Here is a 16,654-nt window from a genome sequence, read left to right as displayed (position 1 = left end):
ATAGCAAACACTTGCTTAACAGATTCGTTGAAAAGATCTCATCATCGAGAAGAAATCTAATAAATATACTAGGGTTATATTTCCGCATTCGGCAATCAAGTAAAACAACGCTGACCAAATTCCATAATATTTTACTATTTTCTATCCTATCCGAGTAGAAGAGCGACAAAGCTGCGGCTAGCTTTAGCGAGACTCGGCCTAGACTCCGGTATGATTACGAATAGATACCATCAACAACTCGTCATCGTTCCTGAACAAGTTTGGTATCATCCATCGCCACGCAGAGATCAGCACAGGGCCAAAAGATATTGCATATTGCATACATATCGCCAAGATGTACCCTGCGGGAATACACTTGTTTTAAGAGTACAACCAGATTAGTCCGTGCCTGAGTGCTTTGCTTGTATGATATGGCCATCTAGGTAAGGAGCTCCTAAAAGGTCGGTATGAAGTTACTTGGAGAGGTCGTATTTGTGTGATTCGTGACACGGCAACGAATATTTAGGTAGCTTAGCACGTCTAGTTAGGTCTAGTCCCCCCTGATAGGCGCTGAGGCGTCGGTGGGTTTAAGTTGGAACCAAACTTAAAAGAGTGCAGCTATCTCCTTCATACTACATGCATGGGGGGTAGCATATGCATCCGTCTCTCCCGAACATTAAATATTTATTTTCCCACGTAGAAATTCCTATGTACCCAACGGACTCGACTCCTACTTATCCTAGCTATCCCATGCATAGCGGGAAGTAAAATACGATCATGGCCATATTCCAACCACGCAGTTGCTTACTTTTGAGGTTAAGGCCCAAAATGCATTTTAAGTGGCTTCCTGAAGATACGAGACCTATTGGGTTCTAGCCCATATATGTTCGTATCGAAAACATGAAGACGCAGGAAAGATTTTCACCTGCGATGTAGGTCTTTCTCGGCCAGTCCTGACTAAGAGGCAACCATAATGCAGCCTGGTCTCTCATTTTTGGAAACACTACCGATAGAGGAAATAATGATGGTGTATTGGCCGCGCGGTAACCCCCCAATGCAACTCTGCACTGACATTTGGCACACACCCACCCATATCGGCTTATCCTCACTGATCCCGTCGAGAGAGAAACGCCCACATGTAAGACAACTGGAAAAGAGATAACCTTCCAGCTGCCCGAAGCTACAAGACGTCCTTTATCACTCCTAGACCGAGGATATTGCAACCCCCGACCACCCGGAAATCAAGGTTTTGCCCGTTCAAGCATATCGTTTTTTTTAGATGACAGACGCACCCAAGGAATAGCCTACTTTCGCCTCCGTATATGTACTAGGGGCCCCTGCCAGTCGGTATGTGCAGTTAATCTTGCAGATGCGAAAGCCGAGTAAGACCGCTCTCCATGTATGCGGCGGCTAAGCGATAAGAAAAGTATATGGTATTCGTTCCACGTGATTGGATGTTGTGGTCTGTGGAACGACCACCGGGCGTTTTATATTGGCTGGCTGCCATATCGTTCCAGTCTCGACCAAGATTATTGCATCACGAGTATGCGTGTTGTTTATTACCTATTATTTGATTGATAACGGGCATCTCGGAATTCCTGGGTTGGATCTGTACCGTCCTGCTGTATGACATGGCAACGATGATCTGCTCATGGTTATTGGAAAATATATAGAGGCACGTAGTCGAACACGATGACATGACCTCCGGAGCTCCGAAGCGAACATATGTTTTTTTCTGGGGAAGATAGATAATTGTCAGTAGGAATCAATCTAGCCTATATATTCGGAATTTGAAGCTCGCGTATACTATACCCTAAGTAGCTTCGCGTCTGGAAAGACGAGTAGCCAGCCTTATACGGCACATACAGTATACCCTTTGGTGAAATACCACACGGCACACAAGATATAGTAGGCTTAAATTCACAATAGGTAAGACCTAACAGTATCAACGGACCAAGTACCAAGCACGCTGTCTTCGAATCAAGAGTATATAACCCTCTTAAAGAAAAATCCCGAAGTATCCCACCGGATATAACTATTCCAAAGCCATAACGCGACACGCTGCCGAATTAGCCATTACCTTACTATACGATCTGTCGTAAAACAAGGTAGGCTCATCGCAAACTCAAACCCTGAACTCCCCACGCGTTTCTTTCCAGGGTAATACCGGAACCGAACTTAGCCAGCCAGAGCCCGCTCCCTTGCGTATGTAAATGTACGAAGATCAGAGGGGGGACGACCCGGGCGTACGTCTACGCCTACCTACAACGAGAGCGTGTAGCCTATTAATAAACTCCGGGCCCGTGGGCGCGGGTGCCTACGTTATTCCGCATATCACGAACGTCAGCTTTCTCGTCCTGACGCCCGCTGCAAGTAGCCTGCCGCAGCTACCCGTGTCGTCCCCGACTTCCACTTGATTCCACTGTCGACGTGTATCGTTCTTTTCCCCTATAGAATTTCAGACTGCTGGCTCATGTACTTAGGATAGCCCTTAGGATAGCCCTTAAGCTCGATAAGTTTGACTAGCCTGGGGTAGATTAGATGGCTCGGGTTCACATATGACGAAAATCCATGTGCAAGCTCCTTATCCTATTGAAGTTAACTATAGGGCCTTTACCCCAGAGCCTCTTAGCCTCACATGTAACCTGTGACTTACGATATCACTTGTCTCACACTGCCATGGCAATGAACCGGCGTGGTCTCGCTTATGTCAGGCTGCCCCATATCTGAGTATAACCTTGATGTCTTGTGCAGGAGTATAGGAACTCGAAATACCTAGACATAGTAAGTCTTAGATAGAAGCTAAGATAGACTCGCGTATTATCCGCTTCGCGAATCTATAACCTTGATTCATCACATTCCCTGAACTGCCCGTGGAAATATGTATGAAGTAACGCATGTATTAGCTATGCCACTGATATTTGACAATCTGATCCATTCCGTGAGTTCAATATCCGATACCGCCCATCCTGAATCATTCTCGATACATCGTCGGTTGATCGCAATACCCGGAGGGAAGTTCAAAAACTATCCTTCCTCTGTCGCGTTCCCGACTCCGGGGGATCGAATATCATGTCCTCGTTAAAAGGAAACCGATGCCAAATCAGCAATTCACAGACGAGACTCCATGCAATTGCAGGAATTCTTTCTTTTTAATTGTTGATGCTAGACGCAAGGCTGGAGCCTGATACCTTGCCTAACCCAGATGCAGCCAATCATGAGAACCGTCCACACTACCAACTCCGGCCCTAACCCATCTTATATCGACGAAGGGTAGAGCATGATACGAACTGAAGCACCGAAAGACTTGGAGGGGAGGGGGGTGGCGAACTTCGCTCGGACGACGCCGGAGTTGCCTGGATGTGGTTATTAGCATGATATCTTCCGGAACGGTAAGGTAGGCAGAATAGACATACCGTGAGGTCGGGTGACCTTGCCCCAGATCACGCGGATCTTGGTTCCTCGGATCTCCTTCTGGCCCTTGTAGACATACGCAACCTTCTTTCCTAGGTAGAAGCTGCGCCAAACATGTTAGGTTCAAGTTGAGGTAGTATTAATAGTTCCTAAACCTACTTGGCGGCGTCGGTGTCATCGACACCCTCGATCTTGATCAAGCTCGTCTTAGGGTGGGTGGTGTGTCGGCTACGTTGGTAGCTTAGGTGACGTCCCCTAAAATACGAATCCCAGTTAGTATTTGCTTCATTCTCCTATGTGTGCCCGATTGAACAATGTCGTCGTGAATTCCTATGAAAAGGCGGTCGGAATGTCGGGGGGAAACTCCGGTCGTTCTCGTAAAGAATTTGGTTCGAGGGTAAATAATTTATAGACTACTCACTTGACGTATACTGCAGGCAAACAAATTAGTATATATTTAATGATTGGATTGTTTCCAAGTAGATTGAAGCCATTAACTTGCGAGGCGCGAAAGGAAGTGGTTTACGCGACCGCGATAATGCCGGATCAACCCCGTAGATAATCATAGTACTTACATCTGTGACCTGCTTCTGAAGGCATCTTGACTGAGTTTTCCACGGCTCTCAGAAATCCGAAATGGTACTGGAATCCGGGAGAAGTCTTTCGCAGAAGAAGACCTTTGTACGCTGGGCGAGTTTCTGTCGTCGAATGTTGTGATGACCAAATCTCAAGGTGGGTTAGGCTTGACGATGGAGGTTGATTGATGGAGATGGATTGGTGCGAAGTGCTAAGCGAAGCCCTGTTGCAACCACAGAAAAAACATTTTTTTGACTTTGGTGTGGTGGCTGAGAGTTTCTTATCATTGGCCACGTGTGGCTTAGATATAGACCCCCACCTGCCCCACGTACCTATCATCATGATCTCCACTTCACTAATAGGAGGTACCTAAGTATTTCGTACCACCTTCTAGAAATCAAAGCTCTCCGAAGAACGCCCCGAGACGCCCGAACAATAATAACCTCAAAACTTTGATAAAATTATAAGCACCAAGAAGCCAAAAATGAATCATTATCACATATGGCCTCCACGCCTACAATAGTACCTAGAATATAAAACTAGATTATATTGGAATCTACAGTGCTTATGACCTTGCGTTTTTGAATCGGATTTAATCGGTAGCACTGCAGAAATCTTATCTCCATCTAATTCCGCGAGATCGCAGCTCTTGGGTGTTACTCTAACTAACAACTCATAAAGGCAAGCGGATGAATGGCGTGCATGGATGGTAGTAACACTCAACAGATGACTTACCAACATCGCATACCACTACTCAACCCTTATAACGTACAAGAGTGGTTTGACCATCTGTTCCACTCAAGTTGGGGCCAGCAGCTAGAAGTCAAAGCGTTGACGAACACTAATCTGGCATTCTCTTCATCCTATCTCAGCCGTAGCTATGTATTCATTAACTTTCCATGTATCATTGCCATGTCTGAAGCTATTAGCATTCAAGATTCAAGTGTCTTGTTTACTAGTCTTAGACATCTATCCCAAATCCCGAAGGATAAGGTATTAGCGAACACAACACATGGCTACTCGAGTCTTTGCGATGGCTACATCTCATCTTGGAGGCGAATTTGTGTTCATTACAGTAAATCACCCTGTCAAAGTCATGCCGCGGCCTTCCGTGTGATACACCGGCACTACACGCCCTCTTTTCCGCCTCATTACTAGTCTATCAATAATCCCTCACACATTTGTGTGCCAAGTAGGTGTGACCGCTGCAAGAGGCTCACTCTACCACCATCCCGTTGCAACCATGTATTAGCCAGGTGGTTTGCTGCCTGTAAAACTTGGGAATGATAAAAACATCAATTATGGCCCAGGGATAGCAGAATAAATATCTGCCGAGGCACATAGCGGAAACCCGCTTAGTGAGAAGGGAGGCTTATTACACAAATCCATAAATCCCAAGGGATGCAACAAGAGGCGCTCGCTTGCTCGCCCCGCGGCCGCACTGCGCAGGACCCTTCCGTTGAGTCTCAAATTACCCCGCGGCCGACGCAGCAATTGACCTGTTTTCCACCAATGGACCAGCTTAACCGTCCCTAAGTTGGTAACAATAAAGGTAAGCTTTCGAGTGAGAGTTTAGATAGCTTCAGGTAGGAGGTCTAAGCCGCTGTAAGGGAAGGATTCAAAAGTAAGCTCTCCTCGGCTCCCTACTACTTTAATAATACATACAAGTCTATCCACTATTACTACGGTCAATTTAAGCCGTTCTCGGCCATTTTCCCTTCTACCGCCGATGTCTATTGGTCAGCAGTTATCGAGCGATCAAGGTACAATACCACGATGCTATTATAAGCAAGTAATACATACATACGTCAATAAGGGCTTCTCCTTTCAAAATTGTACGCGTATCTTTGCTTTCCGCTTACTCATATAGGTGAATAGTTACCTTACAAGGCCAACAAGTCAAGTTTTTCTTCTTCGTCTTCTACCGATACATACATAAGGCATCTGATGCTCGAGTTAAGTAAGGTAGGGTAAAAGAAGAGAAAAAATGAAATAAAAGCAACGGTAAAAGCAAAACTGATGATCATACATCATTATCCAAAAAGAGTTTAGAGGTGCGGGTGTTAATATTCTAAAAGTGCTTAGACCGTGGAAATACCTAGCGCTCTTGCTAATACGGCTCCAATGACATATCTGAAGGACCAACCCACTCTTAGCCACCTAAAGTACCTAAAGTACCTAACCTAAGCACATCCTATGGACCTGATATCGGCCTTAACAATCAATTACCGCCTGTGACCGACAGCTATTCGTCCGTCCCGCCCGGCCAACCCAGACATTATTACTTCCTTCAACGACTTGGTCCCTCCGCCTTCCACTCGGTCCTTCTCACATTTTTACGACATCTTTTCCCCAAACTACATAAATACCTCTCTCCATCATCCATTGTTATAGTTATTTCCGTCTTTACAATTATTATCCTGCCTTACCGGCAAACCAGTCGCAATGGAATCCCCAGCAAGGTAAGTTCACAAATACCCCGCCCCCGCCCCGCCATTCAATCATCAAATCTAGGTACAGAGAGCTTCAGGATTGCGCTTGCGAAAGCTTTTATTGCGTAACTCTGTCTCTTGTTTACGAAGGATGGAACATCTGGAATTGTGTATAAGGAGTTTTACCTTGTTATGTATGGAACATGTACTAACAATTCCTCCCTAATAGTAGTATAGAGCTGAAGGAGAACACGGTCATCGTGGTCCTCGGCGCATCGGGAGATCTTGCAAAGAAGAAGACTGTACGTAATAAACAACTGTTTTACCACATTCAAAGCTCCCTAGCTAATTTAAGCACCACAGTTCCCTGCCCTCTTTGGCCTTGTAAGTATTTACATCAAATCCGACGTGCCCGGCGCAGCAGACCGAGAACTAACGCACTCGGAAGTACCGCAACCAATTCCTCCCTAAAGATGTTAAGATTGTCGGATATGCGCGAACAAAGATGGACCACGAGGAATACCTCAAACGAGTCAAGTCATATATCAAGACGCCTACTAAGGATTTGGAGAAGCAATTGGCAGAGTTCTGTGAGCACTGCAGTTACGTGTCTGGCCAATACGACCAGGACGAGTCCTTCTTGAACCTCAATGCTCACCTTGAGAAGCTGGAGGGTGGTCGTCCCGAAACACACCGTCTCTTTTACATGGCCCTTCCCCCTAGCGTATTTACCATTGTCTCTCAACACTTGAAGAGATGTTGCTACCCTCCCAAGGGTATCGCGCGAGTTATCGTAAGGACATTCTCTTCAACGCAGCGTCTCGAAACACTTTTCTAATTTTTCTTTGCAATTAGGTTGAGAAGCCCTTTGGAAAGGATCTTGCCAGCTCGCGCGAGCTACAAAAGTCGTTGGAGCCTGACTGGAAGGAGGAAGAGCTGTTCCGTATCGACCACTACCTTGGAAAGGAGATGGTGAAGAACATTCTAATTCTTAGATTCGGTAACGAATTCTTCGGTGCTACCTGGAACCGACACCACATAGACAATGTTCAGATCACATTCAAGGAACCTTTTGGTACGGAGGGTCGTGGCGGTTATTTCGACGAGTTTGGAATTATCCGAGACGTTATGCAGAACCATCTGCTCCAGGTTTTAACGCTGTTAGCCATGGAGCGACCTATCTCTTTCTCGGCGGAGGATATTCGCGACGAAAAAGTTCGTGTACTGCGAGCTATCCCGGCTATCGAGCCGAAGAACGTCATTATCGGCCAGTACGGAAGGTCCCTCGATGGTACCAAGCCTGCTTACAAGGAGGACGAAACCGTTCCCAAAGATTCGCGATGCCCGACCTTCTGCGCTCTGGTTGCTTACATCAAGAATGAGAGGTGGGATGGCGTTCCGTTTATTATGAAGGCGGGCAAGGCCCTGAACGAGCAAAAGACGGAGATTCGAATTCAGTTCAAGGACGTTACTAGTGGTATCTTCAAGGACATTCCCCGAAACGAGCTCGTCATGCGAATCCAGCCGAACGAGAGTGTTTATATTAAGATGAACTCTAAGCTGCCTGGATTGAGCATGCAGACGGTTGTGACAGAACTCGATTTGACATACCGACGACGATTCTCTGACCTTAAGATTCCCGAGGCGTACGAGTCGCTAATTCTAGACGCGCTCAAGGGTGACCACTCCAACTTTGTTAGAGATGACGAGCTTGACGCTAGCTGGAGGATCTTCACCCCCCTGCTGCACTACCTTGATGACAACAAGGAGATCGTCCCGATGGAATACCCCTATGGTGAGTAGAAAACATAAGCTCGTAATACTATACACGCACTAACCTACATAATAGGCTCGCGAGGACCGGCAGTCCTTGACGACTTTACATCGTCTTACGGGTACAAATTTAGCGATGCTACAGGTTACCAGTGGCCGATGACATCTGCCGCGCCCCCTAACAAGTTGTAAGTAGATATCGGCATGGCGTTTCAGCGATAGATTTTGGGCAGTCTTGTAGACTTCCATAGAGCGAGCAACCCACTGATATCTTCCCCCGATAGTTAATTTCTAGTCTGGCACTGGCGGTATCCGTCGCGTGCGATGTTGACTAGACTACCGGTAAGGGGCGCATGAGAATGTCAAGCTTGGGGCGCGGAACGAAAAATGTGATCTCCTTTCAACGTGGGATCTTCGGATAGGGGGCGCGCGGGACTACTAATAAGGTCTGCCACCGATATTTCCATAGAAAGCAATGTTATGCTCTGGTTTAAGCAACTTTTAAGCCGTGATTACCTGTCTTTGTCCCATAAGATGAGGGGCCTTCTGGATATTGCATGGGATGGCCGTAGGCATATCCATTCCACGTAAGACTTTTAACAGACGCGTGGTGAAGGTTGCGGGAGTCCACTGCTGTAGGCTGTAAACTGGTTGATATAAATGCCAAGGCTAGATGTTACGTACGTAGGAGGTACCTAAGATATGCTACCATACCCACGGTACCACTACTGTCATCCATTGAGAAGTACGGCTCATAGTGATAGATCTTCGACAATAAAGATAAATTTCGGCCGGCTGTAATGCCAAGATTCATGCCAAGATTCATGAGTCACTCTGTGTTCATTTACTCAGCTGCGTTAGCTTTTCAATTAGAAAGATTCCTTGACGTTTCCTGCGGATCACGCCTACTATGAGAGTCACTCGAGGTAGATATCGGTTCGGGCTAGGCCGCGCTGGTGCTAGTTGTGTAAGCTTATTGCATTTACTAACTTCATACCTCATAATTTAGTTCAGGAGGTGAGTATATACTACGAAATAAAGGACCGAAGGGTTCGATTTGTCGATGTTGTTGATGCTAATGGTTCCCAAATTGCATGAAGACGGAGTAAAGGGATGAATACCTACGCAGTATTTCCTGGTGGGTTGCATGGCAGCATGGTAGGACTTCAAATTAGCCCGATCGCCTTCGATTTGACATCTATTTGACATCTACATATTCCGTATACTAGTAGAACATGCGTAGGTAGTGACTATTTGGCATTTGCAGGGTATGAATGCGCTAGACTGGCTAATAAGACCGGGGTCGGGGACCGTTAGGACACCGAAGCTACCCACATCCACATCATCGTCTTCCCGTGCATACGGCCATACGCCGTATTTAGAGAATTTTATAGGACCCGCGATTGGTCTGGACTTCGGTTAGATCTTGATGACAATCTTGATGACACCGGCCTCGCGTATTAGCGTAGTGCGGTCCTGGGTAAGGCAGAATTAAAGATTCATGGGTTCGATAGAATCCCGTCACGTACCAGAAATTTGAAAAAGATGACATTGTTTACGGAATAGGTACCTGGGTAATCATTTCCTTCTGCCCCTTTTGACTCGCCTTTGACGTGCGTCTTTAAACCTTGTTGAGAAAGCAACGGAAAACTAAACTTATTACATAGTTGCCTGTTTCATCTCGGTTGGGTTCATTAGCCCGGTCCTTGGCGACCCCATCCATCGCCTCCATCGCCTCCATCGCCTCCAGGCTACCGCATCTTACATAAAGTCCTACATATCTAGGACCATTTCCTTATGGTTTTAACGACTTCACGTATACCTATGTAAGCCTTAAGGTATCTATCTGGTTGGTTTGCTATATGGCAAGTTGTTCGCCATGGGGACTAAATCGATAGACCGCGAGGCGGCTTTAGAGTCGGTCGTCGACGAGAAGATAGCGCTGCCGACTGCGTCTACTGACAATGCGATTACTACGGAAGAAGAGAAAGCGCAGCGCGATGCTAAGCTGCGGCCAGAAAGGGAGGCTGTTTTTAGCGACTATATTGTTCGTGCCTCGCCAAGTATCACGACATATCTGGATATTGCTGACGCTGGTTTAGAGGATCTTCAAATATGCTACCTTCTGGGATTTCGTTCTTATGGTTGCTGCAGTTATAGCAGCCGGAGGATCAGGTGTCGTACGTATAGATCTTACAAGTAGACTTTGAGCATACCAGGTAGACTAATAGATTGTCTAAATCGAAGACTCTTCCACTGATGAACGTTGTATTCGGTAAGACTTCTCCATACCCGGGAACGGGCAGAAACTCGCTGTAGATACTTATTGGTCTCATAGGTGCACTTGTCGGCGACTTCAATGGCTACTTTCTCCCTGTTCCTACACAGACAGAGGCTCAATTCCGGGCCTCTCTTAACAAGAATGCGTAAGTCTACAATGTGATACTATGGGCTAGTCGCTGATACTATATACAAGATTATACATCTTCATTCTATTTATTGCGAGATTCATTCTCACATACATTAACAAGGTATATTGATATTTAGTATTTGCCGTTTAGAATATCTACTCACAGCAATAGTTTGCCTACCGGCTGATTGGTATTCGGATGTCTGCAGCTATCAGACTTGATTATCTTCGCTGTCTGTTCAGTCAAACGATCCACGTCCTGGACTCGATGCCCTCTGGTGCTGCAGCAGGGACGATTACGACGACGGCGAATACGCTTCAGCTAGGTGTTTCGGAGAAGCTTGGCGTCTTCGTCGAATTCGTTGTCATGATCATTGCCGCCACGGTCATCGCATTCGTCTACAACTGGGCTCTCGCTCTGGTGACATGCTCTGTTCTCCTCTTTATCCTCATCGTCGTAAGTATTACTATCCCATTCTATGTCAAGGGAACGACCAAAGTTGCCAAGGCGGAGACCAAATCGTCTTCGGTAGCGAACGAGGCTTTCTCGGCTATCCGTATGGTGGTTGCGTGCGGTGCCGAATCCCAAGTTGCTAAGCGTTTCGCTGTCTGGGCCCAGCAAGGACAGAAGCATGGCCAAGGAATTTCGCCCCTTATCGGCATGCAGATGTGTTTGGTTTTCTTCGCATTCAACGCCGCATTCGGGCTTGCGTTCTGGTATGGATCTAGATCGTTTGTCGAGGGCCGACTCGATAATGTAGGTACTATCGTTGTGGTACTTATGTCGGTCATGATGATGATTATTTCCATCGAACGAATTTCGACGCCACTCATCGCAATGGGTAAAGCTACGGTGGCTGCTTGTGAATTTTTTACCGTCATAGATGCCCCTCGACCGAACACCGGCGAACTTAAGGAGCCCGACGTTTCAGCGAGCAGCGATATTGTATTCAAGGACGTGGATTTTGCGTACCCGAGTCGACCGCATGTCAAAGTCTTAGACCAACTTAACCTTCGAATCGAGGCAGGGAAACTTACGGCTATTGTTGGACCTTCTGGGTCTGGTAAAAGTACTATAGTCGGCCTGATCGAACGATGGTATACTCTACATGACCAATACATCATTGCTAAGGCTATCGAAAAGGACCCGGCAAAGGAGGCAGCGAAGAAGGGCAAGGGAAAGAAGAAAAGCCAAGACGAATCTGACGACGAAACCCCCGCTGCTGAAGTTGAAGACACCGGTCCGGCCGTAGAGTTAAAGGGATCGATAGCTACCTGTGACCATGAGCTAGAGGAGATCAATCTAAAGTGGTGGCGGTCTCAGATCGGACTTGTACAACAAGAGCCATTCTTGTTCAACGACACTATCTATAAGAATGTTGCGTACGGTTTAATAGGTTCAGAATTCCAAAACGAGCCCGAAGAGCGGAAACGAGAGCTGGTAAAAGAGGCCTGTAAGGAGGCGTTCGCTGACGAGTTTATCGACCGGCTTCCGGATGGATATGAGACTCTTGTCGGTGAAAGCGGCACGAAGCTATCGGGTGGTCAGCGCCAAAGAATATGCATCGCTCGAGCCGTTATTAAAAGACCTAAGATCCTCATTCTCGACGAAGCCACATCCGCGATCGATGTCCGAGGCGAACGTATTGTGCAGGCAGCGCTCGACAAGGTATCGCAAGGCCGAACTACCATTACTATCGCCCACCGACTCTCGACGATCAAGAAGGCCGATACGATTGTCGTTTTGCAAAAAGGAAAGGTTGCCGAGCAGGGGACCCACGATTCCCTCCTAGAGAATGATAAGGGTGTTTACTATGGCCTCGTCCACGCCCAACAGCTTTCTCTAGGAGAACACACTGATGCCGATGACTCTGAGGGCCCGGAGGAAGAGAACCTAGGAGCGATTCTCAGCCGCGAAAAAAGCGCTGCGTTCTCTGAAGCTGCGGACGCGCCCAAGGCAGCTCAGTGGAAGAGAAGAGGTCTATTTGGAAGCTTTGGACGATTGCTGTACGAGCAGCGAACTCGTTTCCCCTTCTATGCAGTTATCATCGTGGCATCAATGTGCACAGCGAGTAAGTTGGAACAATCAAAGTTCGTGAGAAGGCTTGAGCTAACAAGAAATATCAGCATCGACTCCTCTACAAGCGTACCTCTTCGGGAAAATTATTGTCGTCTTTGCTTACATGGACGACATCCCCAAGTTCACAGCCGAAGCAAACTTCTGGTCCTTGATGTGGGTTGTTCTCGGTATAGGCACAGGCCTAGCATACTTCGTCCTGGCATTTGCGTCAAATCATCTTGCTCACGTAGGTGTCCCCGCTGTAGTAGATTATCTATATGCTGAACTTGCGAATGTAGTACATCTCCGCGACATACCGACAACAGTATTTCGAGAGTATCTTGTATCAAAAGACATCGTTCTTCGATGAAGAGCAGAACTCGACGGGTTCGCTTACGGCTCGAGTTGGGAGTGACCCGAAGCAACTGGAGGAACTTCTTGGTTTAAATATGGCTATGGTTTATAATTCGTGAGTATCCCTTTACTTGGACATCACGTCTACATTCTTGCTAACACGGCCTACGTAGATTCTTCACTCTCATCGGTTGTCTAGCTATAGCCTTTGCCTTCGGCTGGAAGCTCGCCATTGTCGCTACGTGCGTCACGATGCCTATAGGACTTGCAGCGGGATATCTTCGCCTTAAGTACGAGATCGAATTTGAGAGCCTATACGCAGAGGTCTTTGCCGAGTCGTCCAAGTTCGCTGCCGAGGCCATCTCAGCCTTCCGAACCGTTTCTTCCCTTACCCTCGAAGACACCATCGGCAACCGTTACGAAAACTTGCTTAGCCATCACGTCATCGAGGCTTACAAGAAGGCGAGGCTGAGGACGCTCGTATTTGCCTTCTCGGAGAGTGTCGGTTTAGGTTGCCAGGCTCTTATCTTCTGGTATGGCGGCACGCTTCTGGCTTCGCGAGAGTATAACACTTTGAACTTCTTGATCTGTTATATGGCGGGTAAGTGAGAGTTGATTTCTATTTGGGTGGCCTGAGGTGTCTCTTTGCATAGAGTGCCTAAGATATACCAGAAAACCCCTATGTTACTTGTAAGGAAACATTCTACTAACTACAATCCTTCAACCAGTCATTCAAGGAGCCGAGTCAGCAGGCCAGGGCTTCGGCTTCGGTCCCAACGCCGCCCAAGCCTCAGCCGCCGCCAACCGCATCCTAAGCATCCGCGAGACCCGTAACAAAGACCTGGGTGATAAGAACACTAACATCCCCGACACACAAGGCGGCATCAAGATCGAGCTCAAAGACGTACACTTCAAATACCCCACGCGCAACGTCTCCATCTTCAAAGGCCTCAACATCACGATCGAGAAGGGTCAGTTCGCAGCCCTAGTCGGCGCCTCTGGCTGTGGCAAGACGAGTATCATCTCTCTTCTCGAGCGCTTCTACGATCTTCAGCGCGGGCAGATCCTAGCGAACGGCACAGACATCGCACAAATCAACGTATATGACTACCGAAGGCACTTATCGCTAGTAGCTCAGGAACCGACGCTGTTCCAGGGTACGCTACGCGATAACATTCTGCTAGGCGCAGACGTAGCGGACGTCAGTGAAGAGGACCTACATGCGGCGTGCCGTGACGCGAGTATCCACGAGTTCATCATGTCGCTGCCCGAGGGCTATAACACCGAGGTCGGTAGTCGTGGTGTCTCGCTCTCTGGTGGCCAGAAGCAGCGTGTTGCGATTGCCCGCGCTCTGGTCAGGAAGCCCGAGGTACTCCTCCTCGACGAAGCTACAAGCAGTCTCGACTCTGAGAGCGAGAAGCTTGTCCAGGGCGCGTTTGAGCGAGCCGCTACGGGGCGGACTATGGTGGTCGTTGCGCATCGGCTGGCTACGGTGCAAAATGCCGATATTATTTTCGTTTTGGGCGAGGGCAAGGTGTTGGAGAAGGGGTCGCATAATGAGTTACTGAAGAAGAGAGGTGTTTACTGGAATATGGTGAGTCCCCCCCCCCCCTCTCTCCCTTAGCCCCTTTTCTTCGAGGATAATTGAACAATTACTAATCTTACTTCGTCTTTAGTGTCAGAGCCAAGCTCTCGATAGGTAAGGAAAGATGCCAAGTATAATGAGGATGGGTATACGTAATAGATAATGCATATGTTGGATATAACTATAGGGACTAAACAATGGCTATTAAAAAAGGACAGCATATACATGCATCATTATCTCGTAGGCTCGTTTGGGTTGGTTGGCATACACGATTTTTTAGAAATACCCTTTCCGCTCTGGTCTTTTGTATAATACGAAGTCAACTCAGTATAAACAGAGCATATGATACAGACTTGGTCTTAACCAAGTCGAATAGCACAATGAAAATTCTGTATCCATCTGCTTACAATCTTCGTTGGGCTAGCTTCTTTTCTTTTACTATCGGGATGGGCTGCTAGTTGAATAATTGGCGTCGTGGAAACGCTATAAAAACATCGATCGAGGAGATCAACGTAGAGCTAGCAGCCAACCCCGCAAAAGGCTCTTTGGCCTGGGTGACAGGAGGCTAGAGAAAACGGACGAGGGGAGGAGGTGAATCGTTGGGTCGGGCACGTGTTTCCGATATCCATGGCGCCAGGTCCCACGAAGCAGTTTTTCGGCGGTCCTGGGTTCGATTCCCAGTTCCGTGCTTTTTTTGTTCTTTTATCCTTTTTTGGTATTATTTCTTGTCGGTTATCCTATCCCCTAGTTACCCCTTTTCTTCGGTTGCAATCACGTGATTACATACATTGGACACAATTCAACAGTGTTGTTTATAACAGACTGTTTCTTTAATAAGTACCCAACATATAAGATTAAACAGTTAAGTAATCTATTTATGAGATATCACTGAAGTCGGCGAGTACAGTAATATGAAGGATTTTGGATTCTTTGTCCCCAAGATAGCTCTCGTAAGATCCTAGCTATTTACAAGCAATCGAATCAATAATATGTAGCGACATTTTAACACTAATATTTAAGGCTTTTAGGATATTATAGCCCCTTCCTCTCCGAAAACTTCAAGCCAACAAAGCGCTTCATTTGGTCCGCTGACAGAGGTAATAGGTAATAGCTACTTAGTTCTTGGGTTGGCTAGGGTTGGCAACTTTTGCTGACTGAGCGGCGGCTTCTTTGCGACCGGCATAGATTGCATCTATTAACATGGCCATATGGGCACAGTCGTCTCGCAGCGAGTCAATCCGGTTTCTGATCTCCTCTTCGCAAGTTATTCGTTTCTCGAGCGCTGCTATTAGCCGCTGAAGTTGCTGCTGATTATGGCTGGACCTAAGGTATGTGTTAGCGTTTTATATATTTCTATCCGAGAAGATGAGATATAAATAATCTTACATCTTCCGTGTCTCGTCATGATAATGCTTTTTGATCTTATTCTTTAGGCCAGTTAACCTTTCAGTATAATCTTTGTCAATGCCCTTCTGGATCTCGGCCCGCTTCGATTTCCATCTGTCCTATATAGATTGGGAAAGACGTTAGCATCGAGTATTTTGTGGGTAGACTATATTGAATAACACCCAATCACGACAACCACGCCGATGAATGGTAGATGGGCATACGATGCTTTCCATAGCCTGCGGAACACTCGTGCTTGGTTTATAGTTGAAGTTGAAATTCAACTCAACATCGGAGCCCGAATCGGCTTCAGTTGGAGTAGGTTCTTTGCGTCGAGGAGCCATTATTAGATGTAGTTTCTAATGTAACTGGCCTAATATATGGATTGGATTGAATGCACGGGAATGGTTGTCAACGGGAATTCTGGGAACTGGTGAGTGTAATCTTTTGGTTGGTTGAGTTCACGTTCTTATTCAGTTTGATGTAGGTTGCTATTTGAAGTAAATGCTAGGCATTTTATTTTCACTAAAGCTTAATAATCTAGGTACATAATTATTATTTTGAAGTTTGAGGTTTTCGGAAACGGCAGTCATTGCGAACCCGTACACATCGTACTTACCCTCCTGATACCCCTTTATTACATAATCATACGGCTGCCGCTAAAATATTGTAATTTTTATTCCGAG

General features: G+C 46.8%; 4 protein-coding genes across 4 annotated transcripts; 2 read left to right on the top strand and 2 right to left on the bottom strand.

The window, feature by feature from the left end:
- Nucleotides 1-3,237: 3,237 nt before the first annotated feature.
- F4817DRAFT_315312 (60S ribosomal protein L33) lies at nt 3,238-3,993 on the bottom strand (the record flags this gene model as incomplete). The annotated part of the gene is made up of 5 exons (XM_049300520.1): nt 3,238-3,335; nt 3,396-3,496; nt 3,553-3,648; nt 3,815-3,824; nt 3,969-3,993. 5 exons carry the CDS (start codon nt 3,991-3,993, stop codon nt 3,238-3,240), a joined length of 330 nt encoding a protein of 109 aa, XP_049159805.1.
- Nucleotides 3,994-6,414: 2,421 nt separating this feature from the next.
- F4817DRAFT_358348 (glucose-6-phosphate 1-dehydrogenase) lies at nt 6,415-8,366 on the top strand (the record flags this gene model as incomplete). Its single annotated transcript, XM_049306015.1, has 6 exons — nt 6,415-6,431; nt 6,631-6,703; nt 6,765-6,785; nt 6,850-7,194; nt 7,257-8,196; nt 8,251-8,366. 6 exons carry the CDS (start codon nt 6,415-6,417, stop codon nt 8,364-8,366), a joined length of 1,512 nt encoding a protein of 503 aa, XP_049159804.1.
- Nucleotides 8,367-10,053: 1,687 nt separating this feature from the next.
- Nucleotides 10,054-14,803, top strand: F4817DRAFT_364988 (P-loop containing nucleoside triphosphate hydrolase protein; the record flags this gene model as incomplete). The annotated part of the gene is made up of 11 exons (XM_049306817.1): nt 10,054-10,221; nt 10,277-10,354; nt 10,422-10,449; nt 10,513-10,600; nt 10,651-10,705; nt 10,757-12,656; nt 12,712-12,890; nt 12,943-13,112; nt 13,171-13,598; nt 13,726-14,591; nt 14,674-14,803. The coding sequence occupies 11 exons, from the start codon at nt 10,054-10,056 to the stop codon at nt 14,698-14,700; spliced, it is 3,987 nt and encodes a 1,328-aa protein (XP_049159803.1). The 3' UTR covers nt 14,701-14,803.
- Nucleotides 14,804-15,619: 816 nt separating this feature from the next.
- On the bottom strand, nt 15,620-16,510 carry F4817DRAFT_335764 (uncharacterized protein). The gene is made up of 3 exons (XM_049303065.1): nt 16,193-16,510; nt 15,969-16,087; nt 15,620-15,905 (listed from the first exon to the last, which is right to left on the bottom strand). The coding sequence occupies exons 1-3, from the start codon at nt 16,310-16,312 to the stop codon at nt 15,698-15,700; spliced, it is 447 nt and encodes a 148-aa protein (XP_049159802.1). The 5' UTR covers nt 16,313-16,510; the 3' UTR covers nt 15,620-15,697.
- Nucleotides 16,511-16,654: the final 144 nt, after the last annotated feature.

The sequence above is a fragment of the Daldinia loculata genome (genome assembly GCF_022478755.1).
Source record: "Daldinia loculata strain CBS 113971 unplaced genomic scaffold F4817scaffold_20, whole genome shotgun sequence".
Classification (NCBI taxonomy): domain Eukaryota; kingdom Fungi; phylum Ascomycota; class Sordariomycetes; order Xylariales; family Hypoxylaceae; genus Daldinia; species Daldinia loculata.
Note: the sequence above shows the minus strand (reverse complement) of the source record. Positions and strands in the feature narration are given on the sequence as shown.